The 16,075-nt window shown below is 32.6% G+C and overlaps 2 protein-coding genes across 4 annotated transcripts; one reads left to right on the forward strand and one right to left on the reverse strand.

The window, feature by feature from the left end:
- Window positions 1–2,868: 2,868 nt before the first annotated feature.
- LOC114303768 (protein disulfide-isomerase 5-1) lies at window positions 2,869–8,495 on the forward strand. 3 transcript variants are annotated; one of them, XM_082899126.1, is made up of 5 exons: window positions 2,869–3,200; window positions 3,863–3,921; window positions 4,025–4,200; window positions 7,879–7,984; window positions 8,227–8,495. In XM_082899126.1, exons 1-4 carry the CDS (start codon window positions 3,090–3,092, stop codon window positions 7,971–7,973), a joined length of 441 nt encoding a protein of 146 aa, XP_082755252.1. In that variant the 5' UTR covers window positions 2,869–3,089; the 3' UTR covers window positions 7,974–7,984; window positions 8,227–8,495. The 3 variants fall into 3 exon arrangements, with proteins under 3 accessions (XP_082755252.1, XP_082755254.1, XP_082755253.1); XM_082899128.1 differs by having other exon boundaries at window positions 2,903–3,200; window positions 8,179–8,495; XM_082899127.1 differs by having other exon boundaries at window positions 2,903–3,200; window positions 8,188–8,495.
- Window positions 8,496–9,989: 1,494 nt separating this feature from the next.
- LOC114285373 (elongation factor 1-alpha) lies at window positions 9,990–13,896 on the reverse strand. Its single transcript, XM_028228415.2, has 3 exons — window positions 13,691–13,896; window positions 11,352–11,828; window positions 9,990–11,233 (listed from the first exon to the last, which is right to left on the reverse strand). Exons 2-3 carry the CDS (start codon window positions 11,811–11,813, stop codon window positions 10,346–10,348), a joined length of 1,350 nt encoding a protein of 449 aa, XP_028084216.1. The 5' UTR covers window positions 11,814–11,828; window positions 13,691–13,896; the 3' UTR covers window positions 9,990–10,345.
- Between the last annotated feature and the right edge of the window lie 2,179 nt (window positions 13,897–16,075).

The following is a 16,075-nucleotide window of genomic DNA, read 5'->3' on the forward strand; positions in this document are numbered from 1 at the left end:
TGCTTACTCACTTTGTGATTGTAACCTATGATCTATTCTCGGCATGCTCTACGATCATTTGTTGGCCTCTGCTTGCAGTACGAGTACAAGCACTTGGTATGCAGCTGGGTATTTTTCATCGATTTACTCTTGGGTTTTCTTTGTTTTTCCATCTTTCCTTTGATGGTGTAAGTTTATTTTGGATGGTTTCCTCTCTTTGTAAGTACCGTTTGGCTACTTTAATGGAAATTTCTTTTCTAATAAAAAAAAAAAAATCTACAAATATGAATATTTTTTATCTCACATTTATATATTCTGTCTTATCACAGCTAAATCACAACATGGTGGACCGAAGATTAATATTTCCCATGATATTTTGAGTTTAGGAACACAGCATCACCAAACAGAACTCCGCTTTAGTGCTCGTTGGGGGAGATAGGTTTGGGATTTTTTTTTAGCTAAAATAGTCACACAAAAAAATAAAATAGTTTTATTAGTTTAATAAAACAAAACATCACATGTAATCCATAATCATTACATTATTTTTCTCACAAAAATCAAAAAAATCAAAAAAAAATCCATCCCAAATGAGATTTTTTAATCCCATACTAAAATAATTAAAAAATCAAAAAACCAACCCAATTCCTAAACCAAGCCTTCACCAGAATAAAGTGTTTACTGGGGAAGTTGACATCCACTTTAGTACCTCACCTTAGGGGTGTGCATAATACCGCCGAAACCGCCGAAACCGCACCGAACCGCACCGCCAAGGCAAATTCGTTATTATTTGTCAATCGAATCGCCGGTTTTTAGTAAGAAAAATGGCAAATTCTAGTGACACTTTTATCAATCCGCCGGTTTCTATTTTTCTTCCAAACCGCACCGACCCGCACCGCTATTAAATCATGTTTTATAGGATTCTAAAAATTCTTTATTATTTAAGTTTGCTTTTGTTCTATACCTTAGAATATAGTATTACATTACTGCTCGAGGGGAATTTTATGTATTGTATTTGATCATTGTAGCTTCCACAGATGCTTGTAATGAACTGATGGCATAGTCGTTGATATTATCATGTTGTTGCTACACTTGCTGCATCAGAAGAAAGTTTCGCAAGATGCTTAACATCACGATATCTCTCGTCTTTTTTTTACTCTTTGATTTAAGTTTTGTAATTTGAATTATATTTTTTATAAACCGCCAATCCGCCCGAACCGCCAAGGCAAATCCGCCATTATTTGCCAACTGAACCGCCGGTTTTTGATAAGAAAAATGGCAAATTCTAGTGACACTTTTATCAATCCGCCACCCGCCATACGGTTTCTATTTTTCTCTCAAACCGCACTGACCCGCACAGCGCACACCCCTACCTCACCTATTGTGTTTGTTGGATTATTATTATTATTATTATTATTATTATTATTATTCTTAAGTTAGAAATTAATAATTATAAAGTCAAAGTTAAATAGGAAAATTACAAGAAAATAATATGAACATAAAATAATTGTAATATTATAAAAGTATAAGTAATTTATACCTTAAATCATGCAATTAAGTGTTGTGTTTCCATCTCTTTATAATTATTTTGAGTTTATACTATTTTCCTGCAATTGTCCGTAGTTAAAAGTATATATTTCTGTTTGTACAAGTCACTTTATGTCTAAGTTCTAAGTAAAAATTACACTAAATATTTTAACATAAATTTTATAAATTTTTTTTTATAAGTAACTCCATAAATAAATAAATAAATAGCAATAAACAAGGCAATTGCTAGTATAGTGTTTTAAATTAATAGAATAACTTTGCCTCGAGTAGGCTTGAATGTATATTTGTAGGCATGTTTGACAATGCAGTTTTGGAAATCAAAATAAAAAGTCACGTTTTTGTTAAAATGTCCAAAAATACAAGCGACAAAAACATAACAAAATTAGTTTAGAAAGTATCAAAAACGCAATTGTGAAATTACAAATTGGGACTTATGACAAAAAAATAAATTTCTTATGTTAGGTAAGGATATTTTGGTCATTTTAATTTGATTTGATACCATAAACAAATATTAAACTAAAAAGTTAAAAGTCAACTTTTTACCAACTTTCTAAATCACTTTCCAAAAAGCTAAAAAGTTTGGTAAAAAGCCAAAAGTTAGCTTTTTATCCACTTCCCAAAGCACCCCACTTTTTATATAAAAAAAATCAACTAAAAACAGTTTTTTCTTTAATTCTTAGGGCAGTTTAGTGTAGTAAGATTTAAAAAAAAAAATTATTTTTAGATTTAAAAGTGAATTATTTTTTAATTAATTTTTTTTTACAAAATTTAAAAAGTACTTGACAAGCACATTTTTAAGTTGGCCATGTTTGATTTGTGTTCGTGAAATAATTTTAAAAAAGAGTTTTTTAGAAAGAATTTATAAAATTTAAAACTTTATTTAATTGTATTTTTTTAAATAATTTTTGAATTTTGAAGTTTGAAATGATTTAAGTACCGTTTGGTTTACTTTCTGATCAGTTTTTCTTTATCCTTTCTCCTCTCTCACATTCTATACATTAATCAATTAAATTTTCTTTTAGACTCATCTATTCAATTACAAAAAAAAAAAAAAAAAAAAAAAATTTACAAATTATCCCAAAATTATTTTCAAAATTTATAACCAAATAAATTTTTAATTTTCAAAACTATTTTTAACAATTTATTTTTAAAATATAACTTAAAACTCAAAACTCATTTCAAAAATTAAATCAAACGGAGTTTTAATTGATTTTTTTTTTTATAATTGAATAGATGAGTGTGAGAAAAAAAATAATTTATTAATATATAATAGAAAGAAAAGTGATTTTAGATTTTTTTTAAAAAAGTTTTCAATTAAATAAATTTTAACATTACTCAAGAGACGAACTAAACAAAGTTTTGAATTATAAATTTGAATAGAAATTTAAAAAGAAAAGAGAAACGAATTTCTGTCTGTAATAGTGACCCCAGATAAAATAGGACTAATCAAGTCCGCAATTGGAGAGGGAGAGAGAGAGTACGATCACTGGTTTGAATTTGTTCGGAGAGTGAAGAAGACAGAGAGTCATCAGAGACACAGAGTGAACCTCAAAACTGTTGGTGCGATGAAACTCTTCAATCAGCGTTCTCTGATTCTAATATCAATTCTTCTTTTCAATTCACTATCTTCTCAAGCTGAGGTCATAACCCTAACCGCTGATACTTTCAATGACAAGGTCAATCTCATCCTCCAAAACCCCCAATTCATCTTCTCAACTAGGGTTTTTAATTTATCTAAACTGACATGTTGAATGTTTAGAATTCTTCGTTTTTGGTGCTGGATTATCAAAATCTGGGTTTGCATTGTGCAGTTTGTTGCTTTATGAAATGTGGATCCCATTAAGGACAAATTTTAGTCCTTTTGATTAAAATGTTTGCTCTTTGGATGATTGAACAATTAAGTTGTATTGGGAAGTCAATATGCAGATCAAAATTATTTTTTTTTCAAAGTTATTTGTGGTTTAAAAAAAGATTTGTGCACATATGTTGTGAACTTCTGGGGCTGAACTGAATGTGATACTTAAGAGATTTTTTTTTTTTTTTTTAAATGACCGGGTGTCCGGTCCAGCTTTCGTGTACCTCGACTAATCCAGGATCCCTCCACGTGGATCGGGCAAATTTTGGGCAGAGTCCGCAGTGTGGCCCCAATGAGCGGATTACCCCTAAGAGATCTATGTGCTATACACATTTATATTTCAGTAAAATGATGACATGTTGTAGTGAATTGATTGATATATTCAGCACAACTTCTTTTATTCTATGTTTGAAGTGGGATATGCTCATGTTGACTTCTAATGCTTGTTGAAACCATATTTGGGTTTGTCTGTGTTTCATTTAGGTGCAGGAGAAGGATACTGCATGGTTTGTGAAATTTTGTGTTCCTTGGTGTAAGCACTGGTAATAATTCTACCTTTGTGATTCCCATGAATACAATGAATTTCGCTCTAATGGGTTATATTGCTTTTTTGGCTTATTTTCAATTGTTAAAATGAGTTTGCAGTAAGAACTTGGGGTCATTGTGGGAGGACTTGGGGAAAACTATGGAAGGGGAGGATGAGATAGAGATTGGGCAAGTTGATTGTGGTACTAGTAAGCCACTGTGCAACAAAGTTGATATTCATTCATATCCTACATTCAAGCTCTTTTATAATGGAGAAGAAGTCACAAAATATCAAGGTACATTTGAGTTTCCTGTGATGCTTTGCTTAGTATTTTTGAAATACCAATAGCAAATCACTTTTTCAAGATTTCAAGTTTGTAAGTTGTAACTCGTCATCTAGATCCAAAGCACTGAAAGTTTAAGCTTTCATATGCTTTTGTTTTAGCATGTTTGCTGATATTTGAATTCAGTATTCTTGTTGTATAATTGTTGTGGCACTTGGGTTTTGTTATGAATTTAGTGAAATCTACAATACAAACCTAAGGAAAAACATATACATCAGCCTTATAAATTAAGAGACGAAAGAGTGGAATGAAATGGGCTCCAACCCACATGTAGAAGAAGGTTAAGTTCTACCGTGTATAACATAACTTACCAGTTGTTTTGTACCTACTTATGACTTGTTCTGAAAAGACTTGCTACTTAGTATGACTCTCTAAATTGGTTAGTTTTTATGAGTGGAAAGTGGGATCATATTTAGTAGTATAATAACTTAATACTATGTATGGCATTACTTACCACTTGTTCTAAAATAACTTACTATGCAGTATGATTCTAAGTTGGTTAGATTTTAGATTTTATTGAGTGGTAAGTAGCTTGTAAATGAGTGGAAAGTAGGATAATATTTAGTAGTATAATAACTTACCACTTGTTTTAAACTTAATTACCACTCAGGTTGAGCTAATTAATTCTAACACTAACTAATATTCAATTTCATGAAATTAATTTTTCTATACTTACGACAAATGAGATATCCTTGTCCTCCTCCTCCACCACTCCACCACCCTACCAACACGTCCATTTCCATCACTTCCCGTATCCAATTCACCCAACCTCTACCTCCATCACCACCATCTCCACCTCCGTACCCAGTTCAACCAAACCATCATCACCACCACCACCTCCCATACCCAATTTAACCCAACCCGCTTAAATCCCTTTAAATGAGCAGGTTTGACTTCGGTTGTTTTAATGCACAACCCATTTTGACTCAGCCAAACCCGATCATTTGATTTCGATGAAGTTGATAAATAGGTAATTTGGATAATTTGATTTGATTAAAATGACAAAACGGGTTTGGATAATTTGATTGATTAAAATGATAGACTGATTATTTTAAACCATTTAATTTTATTAAAGTGGCTAAAAGGTTTATTGGGACTGTTTGTTTTGATTAAAATGACAAATGGTTGGTATTTATTATAAGTTTGCTCTTATTGAGTGGTAAGTAGTTTGTAATTGAGTGGTAAGTTGGAACACATTTGGTAGTAAAAAACCTTGCACTCGTAAACAAACTTATTAATATTGTGACCAAACTTTACTATAACCAAGTGTCTCTAAATTCTTTACTAGAAACAACCATAATAACTCGTAACTAAACACAACTATAGATCATAACAAAAAACTGCTAGTTTTATAGCACTTTAATATTTAGGTGGCCTCATAACCATATCAAGCTTAAAAACCATTAGAATATGGGGGTATATGAAACCTGAAACTGCTTTTTTGGAGGGACCATCCTATTGCAATTTGCATGTCAGGAGCCCAAAACACTACAACCTAATGGAATTCTTTTGATCTTAGCAGGAGCCACAGCCCCCCCTAGCCTGCACTTGGGTCCACCTGTGACCATTTTTGCTTCTTACTGTGACTTACTTTCCACACCTGTGTCCCTTCTTACTTTCTCACTATGTTAATTGCTTCTCATTGTGACCCTTCTATTAACTGCAAGTTTATTCGTATTTATTGAAAGTTGATTTTACGAAGTGATAAATAGTTTTTCATCAAGTAGTAAAAAAACTTGCTGTCCATTATCAGCGAACTTACCAATATTGTGATCAAACTTACTACTCAGTGTGTTACCACCACATGTTCCTTACCACTTAACTTCACCTTACCATACAATGTTGAGCCTCCTTGTTTTTCACTGACACATTGCGACCAATATTACCAACGTCCTTGACACGACAAACCGCAAATATGCAGCATTAGCAGTAAAGTTAGCAGCATCAATAATGCTACAATGACCACATTATCTTATCACATTTTGCTTACTATGTGATGTGTCACTATTGCATTGGTAATAAACATGAGTGGTGTGACCCACTTAACCAATGTAATGTTGATACATTACATGGTAAGCACAATGTAGTAAGATAATATGGTCATTGTAAGAGCATCTCCAACCCTTCACCATTTTTTTTCCCATCTAATAAGAATCTAAATTTGAATAAAAAGTTTGATTTGATATGAACTATTCCAATCTTTTTATTAAATTTTCATCAAAATCTTTTTAAAAGCTCCTCTCTTATCCCAAATTTCCCTTCTCATCAAATTTGGTGAAAAAAAATCATCTCCAATGCTTCATCTTTTTAGATGAAGGATTTGATGAGTTCTCAATATGATGAAAAAAAATAACTCTCCCTAGATTTGATGAACATTTGAGGAAATGATTTGAGATAATTTTTGAGCACTTTTTAATTTGATGAAAGAAAATGTGAAGGATTGGAGATGCTCTAGCACCATTCTAGTAGCATTACTGTCCCTTCTACTACTTTTTGATTGTTTATTTTCATTAGAGTTCAGATATCTCATAGCATGATTCCTTTGGTTTAATCATTTCTCCTTTTCCTCCAACTCTCTTGGCAAATGAATTACTTCAGCACCTTTATTGTCAAAGCTAGCGCTTCTTGCTCCAATAAATGTTTGCTATTAAAGTTTGATCACATATCTTTATTATAGACTTCAAATTGAAATTACAAAGAGAGTTAGATCGTTTCTAAATACAAAATGAGAGAGAGAGGAAGGACCGACCGCCATAGAAATACGGGAAATGCTATGGTGTGCACCCCTTTAGGGATGCATACCATATGCACCCTACCACAAAATGCGTAACTTTACCACAAAATTTTGTAATATCAACCACAAAATACGTAATCTCGCTACAAATTGGTACAACAAAAAATGCCGTAATCAAACCACAAACTTTTGCAACATCAACCATAAAATTTTGGACATTTTGTTACGCCAATTTGTGGCTAGGTTATGTATTTTGTGGTTGATGTTACGAAATTTTGTAGTAAAGCTGCACATTTTTGTGGTAGGGTGCATATGGTATGCACCTCTAAAGGGGTGCACATCATAGGGTTTCCCTAGAAATACAGAGAATGAATCAAAGGGAGGGAGAGCAAACCATGAAATCTAGATATTCGGAGGGAAGGAGGAGACGAACTGTAGTGACAGGAGAGGGAGGAGAATTTTGCTTCACCGGTTGTAACTGGTTACCTCTTTTATCTTTGAATGCTCAAGATTCAAGATCCTCATCTCATGGTTGAAAATCATTTTTAGGTATGGTACCCAAATTTGGGTACCATAGTTGGACCCAAATTCTAACGGTGGAGTTCTGTTCTATCGAAATTTAGCTTCACAAATCACTTCATTGTCTTCCATACTTGTGCACATCAGAAATAAAAGTAATGAACGATTTTCTAGAAAATTTAGACTTTGTTTTTTATAATTCATATTTCTGTAAAGCCAAGAAACAAGGGCATTTATCTGCTGCCAGGCACATTTTTCGACAGTTGACACTTCCATGCAAAGTTTCTTCAGAATAAGTTGCTTTGTATCATTCAATTTCTATAATTCCTTTGCTTACTAGATCTGATTATGATTTTGCTAAACTGGCATGTAACCAGGGCCTAGGGATGTGGAGTCGCTAAAAACATTTGTTTTAGAAGAAGCAGAAAAGGCAGCAACAAAAGCGCAGCTTGAGAGTGAGAAAGAGTTATGATAGTCTGTCAGGTAAATAAAGAAGTTATGTTTGGCTCTGGTTTCTTTTTGTACATCAGAAGGAAGTCTTTCTAGGGAATGAATGAGTTGCACTACATGGAGTTTATTTTTATTTCTGTCAGAAATTTTCTTTGCCAAAAAAAAAAGAAGGTTTATAACATTGGTCATTTGATAGATAAAATATCTTTATATTGACTCCTTAAAAGTTCCAGCAGTACGTGACTTCACGTTCAAATTGATGATGATCTGTGCAGTCTTGGTTCTCGTCATGGAGGCTGAACGACCGTCAGCCATTAACAATGAAAGCAGGAAAGCAATGAAAGCTACATCCCCATGTTGTTATGAAGTTTTGGCAGATACTTTAACGGTGTTCAATTATTTTTTGTTTTACTACCGGATGTTTGAACAGAGTGATGCCACATAAACAGATCTAAGCTTGTAGGTGTTTTTATATGCATATCAAATTTATTTTGCAATGAACATTTTGAGATTGTCAATGTTATGCACTAATGTTATGATGACACTATTGCAACCCCATCAGCCCTCTCAGATTGTTATGATTCAGAATGCTGGTGGAAAAACAGCATGATTAAAAAAACTTAATGTCGCTTTAGTTTGTTCTCCCAGATAGTTGAACAACAAGAAGTAAACAGTGTACCAGGATTTAGAATTAGGGTACAACTCTCTTGCAAATTTAGCACAGGGAAAGGTGGTGCCGTCTAATCAGGGCCGACAAGCTCCCCTTCTTGACCCTTGGCTCCTTTCCTACTCTGCACTTTCCCTCATGGAATTTGTTTGGAGCTCCCTGTTTCAGATTCCAATGTGGTCCTGCAAAGATAAGCCTTCAAAGGTAATTTGATCTTTCGAACTGACAGCCCAACCTAGTGCAATTATGTGGCCTGTGTTGACCTTAACTCCACTGCCTGCCCGTTTGTGGGTTGACTCACAAGAGATCTGCACTTCGCTACCTGCTCGTTTGTGACTCGGCACGAGATGCAACTAGCAACTAGTTCAGCAACTAACGGTTCATGTTTGAGCGTGTTGGCTTGCTCTTGCTTCATTGTCATTTACGCTACTTGAATTTACTTGGTAACCCAAAGGAGGATCCGGATGGATTGAGAGATAGAGTGCAACTGCTCCCGCTCTGCCCCCTCTTTTCCCTCCAAATGCAACCTTTCCCTCTCTTGCTTTCTCAAGCACAGGAACAAATCACAAAAGAAACGGTAAACTGTCACTCGCGTGGACCAATAAACATACTGCCATAAATACATTAATTCAACAGCGAACTGAAGAGTATACCGAAAATTGTGACTGTCATCATGATCGGTCAGGGTTAGATTGTTGTTAGGTTGCACAATTTGTGATATTCAAGGAGAGAAAAGGCACGTCGAATTGTACAAGGATCGAGTCCTCCATGAGGCTACATCAAATGCATCACTCTAATCAACCCTAAGTTGAAAATGAACTCTGCTAGCCATAACAGAGTCGGCGACTTTCTGCTCTAGGTCAATAGGAGACCTTAAAGTGAGGATCAAGATTTTAACTTAGTTTTGTTTGCTCTGACATAAAATATTTTTGTTAAAAATATTTTACTTATTTTTTGTTATTTGGTTGAACAAAAAGTATGAAAAATATTTTTACAATATTTTTTCAAAAATGACTACTTTTTTTTAAAATTTCATAAATTAATTTCTATAGAGTTGATTATCTCTCGTCACCTTTTCAACACATTTAACCATCTAAATAAATTTTTAAACTCACTTAAAAGTCATACATTTTATTGAATCAAAATTTTTCTTTTTAAGTAATAAAATATTTTTGTTTAAAGTGTCAACCAAATGATCAAAACAAAAACAAAAACAATTTTTTTTTTTTTTTGGTGTAAAGTCAATTTCCATCAAAACAAACAGATCTTGATATCATAAAACTTCACCCAAACAATTTCATCTAATGTCAAAGTCAAAAAAGCGTTCACATAAATGCAAGGAGAACAACAAAAAACTAAAAAAAAAAAAAATTACAAAAACCAGAAAATTAATTTATATGATCCGCAAAGACACAGGCACAAAACTCTTTGAGATGCTTGAGAAAACATGAAGCATCTCAAACCAAAACCCTATAAACACAAGAATAAAAACAATAACAGAGATTCTCAAACCAAAAGTAACTGAGACACTCATGCTATAGGATCTGCCACCGCCTGTCAAGCACCCAGTTCTGGTAATGGCTACCCAACAAACAAGGCAGAAAACTATAACATACAAAACCAAACAACCGACCTACCATAGCAGGCCTAACAAATACTGAGTTTTTTTTACCCTCTTTATTTTTATGATAGTAAACTCCATATACAGTAATCCAAACCCGCATGGTTCACTTGGCACCCTTCTTTGCTGCAGCCTTGGTGACCTTGGCTCCAGTAGGATCCTTCTTCTCGACACTCTTGATAACACCAACAGCCACAGTCTGCCTCATGTCCCTAACAGCAAAACGTCCAAGAGGTGGGTATTCAGAGAAGGTCTCGACCACCATGGGCTTGGAGGGGATCATCTTCACAAAACCCGCATCACCATTTTTCAAGAACTTGGGTTCCTTCTCAAGCTCCTTGCCAGATCGCCTGTCAATCTTGGTCACCAGTTCAGCAAACTTGACAGCAATATGGGAGGTGTGACAGTCAAGAACCGGGGCATAACCGTTTCCAATTTGTCCAGGGTGGTTCATGATGATGACTTGAGAGGTGAAGTTAGCAGCCTCCTTGGCAGGATCGTCCTTTGAGTTTGAAGCCACAAATCCACGCTTCAGATCCTTCACAGCAACATTCTTGACATTGAAGCCAACGTTGTCACCAGGCAGGGCCTCCAGAAGAGCTTCATGGTGCATCTCCACAGACTTAACTTCAGTTGTCAGTCCAGTAGGCCCAAAGGTCACAACCATACCAGGCTTGAGAACACCAGTCTCAACACGTCCCACTGGGACAGTTCCAATACCACCAATCTTGTAGACATCCTGAAGTGGGAGACGGAGTGGCTTGTCTGTGGGTCTCTTGGGCTCCGAGATCATGTCAAGAGCATCGAGGAGGGTTGGACCCTTGTACCAGTCGAGGTTTGTTGATCTCTCAATCATGTTGTCTCCTTCAAAACCAGAGATGGGAACAAATGGGATCTTGTCAGGGTTGTATCCCACCTTCTTCAGATAAGAAGAAACTTCCTTGACGATTTCATCATACCTTGCCTTGGAATATTTTGGAGTGGTAGCATCCATCTATACAAAAATAAGTCGAGGAAAGAAACATTTAAATCCCAAATACAACCTTGCGCAACCAAAACTGCTCAAGCAGAACATAACTATATATCTAATAGCATCAAACTCAGAAGCTTACCTTATTGCAGCAGCAGATCATTTGCTTGACACCAAGAGTGAAAGCAAGCAAAGCATGTTCACGAGTTTGACCATCCTTTGATATACCAGCTTCAAAGCCACCAGTAGTGGAATCAATAATAAGAACAGCGCAGTCAGCCTGTGAGGTACCAGTGATCATGTTCTTGATGAAATCACGATGTCCAGGAGCATCAATGACGGTGCAGTAGTACTTGGTAGTCTCAAACTTCCACAAAGCAATGTCAATGGTGATACCACGTTCACGCTCAGCCTTAAGCTTGTCCAACACCCAGGCATACTTGAATGACCGCTTGTTCATCTCAGCAGCTTCCTTCTCGAATCTCTCGATAACACGCTTGTCAATACCTCCGAGCTTGTAGATGAGGTGACCAGTGGTGGTCGACTTGCCGGAGTCGACATGACCGATGACAACAATGTTGATGTGAACCTTCTCCTTACCCATTCTGAACAGGAAAGGCTGAGAAGAAAACATTTTTTTACAAAAATAAAAAATAAGGAAAAGGCCGAACACATTCAGTAATATTGTTTATCTATTCAGAATAAATTCATAAATATGAAAGAAAGAAAAGATAACAGCAAAACAAAATCACTACACATATAACCACAATTGAACTTGGGCCTTTGGCTAACACAGCTGCTGCCTGCTAGTACATATTTGCATGCACGGCAGAGAAAAAAAGACGCAAAAAAGCAGTCAACCAAGGAACTAAGCCCCAATCATTGATAAAAACAAAAAAACAAAGAATAAAAGAAAACATGTGCGTAAGAAAGAAAAAAAAAAAGGTTAATAATGAAAAAAAAAGGTTGATAAAAAATTAAACCAACTGACAATAGCATCAAAGACAGAAAAAAGCAAGCTTCTAGATTTCAAAATTAGCAGCCCCAATTTTTACACACATATCAAGGCTAATGATGGTTGTTATTAGCATTTTCCATAAGATAAATCAGCAAGTAGAATACTACCAATCTAAGAGCATCCCCACCAGCTTACCTAAATTTTATCCTAAAATATTATTAAAAAATTCATTCCCTATTTTAGGAATCACTTTTTCATTTACTTCCCTCAACAAACTCCCTATTTTTTCTCTATTCTATTAGCAAACTCTCTATTTTTTCTTTATTTTATTAAAATATAATTTTTAATTATAAATTTTAAAAAAATAAAAATCATAAATGTGTACTGTAGTTCCTAAACAAAACAAAGCAAGAAAAAAAAATATACGGGAGCTAGCAAAAACTAATTTAAGGGATCATTTAGGGGATCTGATGTAGGTGGATAGGGAGTCATTTACCCCTTAAAATAGGTAAAGAGGGGGTTTAGAGGCTTTGCAGAGCATCCCCATCTCTTCCCTTATATTCCCTCCTTTCTATCAAAACACATCCCCAGTAGTTCCTTTATCCAACCCCCTAAATAGAAGTATTGCTACCCGTGAGAGTTCTGGAAAATGTTCAAAATTAGCTTGACTGGTCGACTGCCCGGTCGCCCCTTTTTCCTCTGCTGCTACTTCCTTATGCAATGTTGTTGTGCTCCTTTGTTTTTATTATTTTATTATTAAAAAAATATTTAATTATAAAAATAATTAAAAATATTATTTTAATAGAATAGAGAAAGAATAGAGAATTTGTTGGGAGAAGTAGATAAAAAAATATCAGCGCTGCTTCAGACCCCAGTGACGTGGCGCGTTGTCATTCGCTGAAACAAAAAAAAAAGTCTTTTTTTTTGGGCCAATCACGCGCTGACACACACCACCCCCCAGTGACCCCCACTGGGGATCTTGGGCATTTTTCAAAAAATAATTCCTAAAATAGAGAATGAATTTTTTAATAATATTTTAGGGTAAAATTTAGGTAGGCTGATAAGGATGCTCTAACTTCACAATTCAAGAAATGCTAACCCACAAATTTACCAACGGCAATGGAGTTGGACTATATATGATTGAGTGTGTAACAAATCAATCAAATTTCAACAAGAAAAAAAAGAAGATACCGCAAACATATTAATTGCATATCCATTTAATTCCCTTACAATCTTTTCAAATTAAAAAAAAAAGAAAAGAAAAGAAAAGAAAAAGCAGATGATTTTCCGAATACAAATGTAATACAAATTCAGCAAATCAGAGCTGATCCAATATCAAGGTCCATCAGTATCGATCATTAGATACGATCAACAAACAAACCAACTCGTTTGCAACAAAAATGATCAAATTCCATTTGAAAGCAAACAATTTAACAAGATAAGCACTATACATATAGGTACAATTTACAAATCAAACTAAGATCGAAACAGAAAATAGAAGAACAAATGATCGGAGATCTGACCTACTGAAGTAGAAAGATAGCCGAAGCAAGTAACACAGCTTAAACCCTAACAGAGAGCAACGTAAGGGTTTGGGGAATGCTACGATAGTATTTATAGAAGAGAAGCGTGAGAGGTAGGGCTTCTAGTTATAGTGGGAAACCTAGTTTGATTTTGCTTGAGAAACTACAAACATAGCAAAACAAAATTTAAAAAAAAAAATAAAAAAATTTTATTGATAAATTATTTATAAAATATTAATTTGATTTAATATTTATAATTAAATAATTTTATTATATTTAACATATCATATCAATCATCATCCCATCATATCATCATATATATTCGTTTGAGATATGAGTTAACTTTTTAATTTTTCTGTTTTTTAACTATTTTAGTTTGGAATTCAAAAGTATCGTTTAAGATTAGTTTTTTTTGACTTTTATGAGAGAGAATGAAATGATTATGACTTGGTTATGACATTTTGTCTTATTAACTTTTTAACTTTTTTTTTTTTTAACTTAAATAACCAAAAAATCAAGTTTTTTGGCATGCCAATCGAAGGCACAAGGCATGTATTATTAAAAGGATTGTCTTTCTTTTGCTTAGATAGCAAAATTTAAAAGCTTATTTTTTTCTAAAAAATTTATAACAGCATGTCTTTTCTATTTATTTATAAATTTCTATACAAACTCAATTTCAATTATAATAACCAATTTTATATGGATTTTATAAGAAAAATACTTATTTTTCATATACATAATTATTATAATTTAATTATTATGATATTTGAAAAAAATTATCTCGATATCTTACATCAGGAAAAGAAGGAAAAACTGAGTTGTCACCTATATAAAATAAATCTTATATTCCTATTTAATATTGTAGTGTTATGTATGTTTCAGTTCAAGATAGTTTAAGTTTTAAAATTAAAATAATATTTAAAAGTTTTAATTAATTAATTTTTGTATAGGTTGATTGGTTTTTTGACGTAACCGATTGGGTTGAACCGTTTTCGGTTTAACTGATTCGTTAGTTTAATCGCGATCTTAGCAATTTTATCAAAATATATTGGTTAAATTTGTTTGATTCAAAATAAATTAAAAATTGACCTAATTAAATATTAAATGGTTGATATTGTTTGATTTGAAATAAATTTCTCACCCAAACAATTGTTATTTTTTTTTATAAATAATCTCATATCGAGAAAAGGAAAAAAAAAGTGAGTTGTTTTACTTACATAAAATAAACCTACGCTTCCATTTAAAAATTTTAATTAATTAATTTTTATGTAAGTTGGTTGGTCTTTTAACCGATTTTAACGTTTTTATTAAAATATATATTGTTTTATTTCTAAAATGTAAGTTTAAGTTTTAGTTTTATGACAAACTTTAACATAGAAAACTTAAAATAAAAAAAATTATAAAACGAAATTTATTTTTATTTTATCATAAATATAATTTTTTAAAATTTATTCTATTTTTTTCATCTTTACCATTTAAATTATGACATCTATTAGAATATACAATTAATGACATAATAACTGTAATATATATTCTAATAAAATGGTTAAAATTTAATTCATTCTAAATTATTTTTATATACTTTTTAAATAAAATTTATGTTATTATTTAATTTAAAAATTATTTTTAATTATTTATTTAGCCCGTCGCACGGGTTCATATGCTAATTTTGGAACAAATTAGACTATGAGTATAATTTTATAAATAAATTATTTTTAAAAAAATAAATATGATAAAATTATATAACTGTTTGGTATTGACTTTTTTATTGATTTTTTTTATTTTTTTATTTTAGTGAATTATTTTTAAGATTTTCAAATAAGTTTAGATTTTTAGAATCTACTTGACTAGACGAACGAAAGATAAATAATAAAAAAATTTGAAAAAAAGTATTACTACTAACGATAAAAATAAAAAAAAAACTTCTTTTTTTGTATTGAATTTTTTTTGGATTTTTTAATTTTTTTATTACTTTTTAAATTCTTGTACATTAAATGGATTAGGAAAAGCAAAAAATTTAACTCTAAAAAAAAAAAAATAGAAAAACTAAGAACAAAAAAGTTTTTTTTTTTTTTTTTTTTTATCTTTTAAATGTGAATTTTTTAGTTGGATACTAAATGAGCTCAATATCAAATCAATCTGATTTATTTTATCTACATACAAAATCGTATAAAATCAACTAATTTTGTCATTTCCTACTCTTGAATACATAGAATATAATTTTAATGATAATAGAAGTAGAGGTAATCGAGAATTGAATACTAAAAACAAGGAGGTAATAACAATTTTGTTATCCAAGTTGGATTGTTAACAAGGATGCTAGAGGTGGATATAATATGTAATCTATATAGTCAAATGTGGTGATGGATAGTGGGAGATGACCAG

Source organism: Camellia sinensis, chromosome 12, assembly GCF_055761805.1.
Source record: "Camellia sinensis isolate YWXY chromosome 12, ASM5576180v1, whole genome shotgun sequence".
Lineage (NCBI taxonomy): Eukaryota > Viridiplantae > Streptophyta > Magnoliopsida > Ericales > Theaceae > Camellia > Camellia sinensis.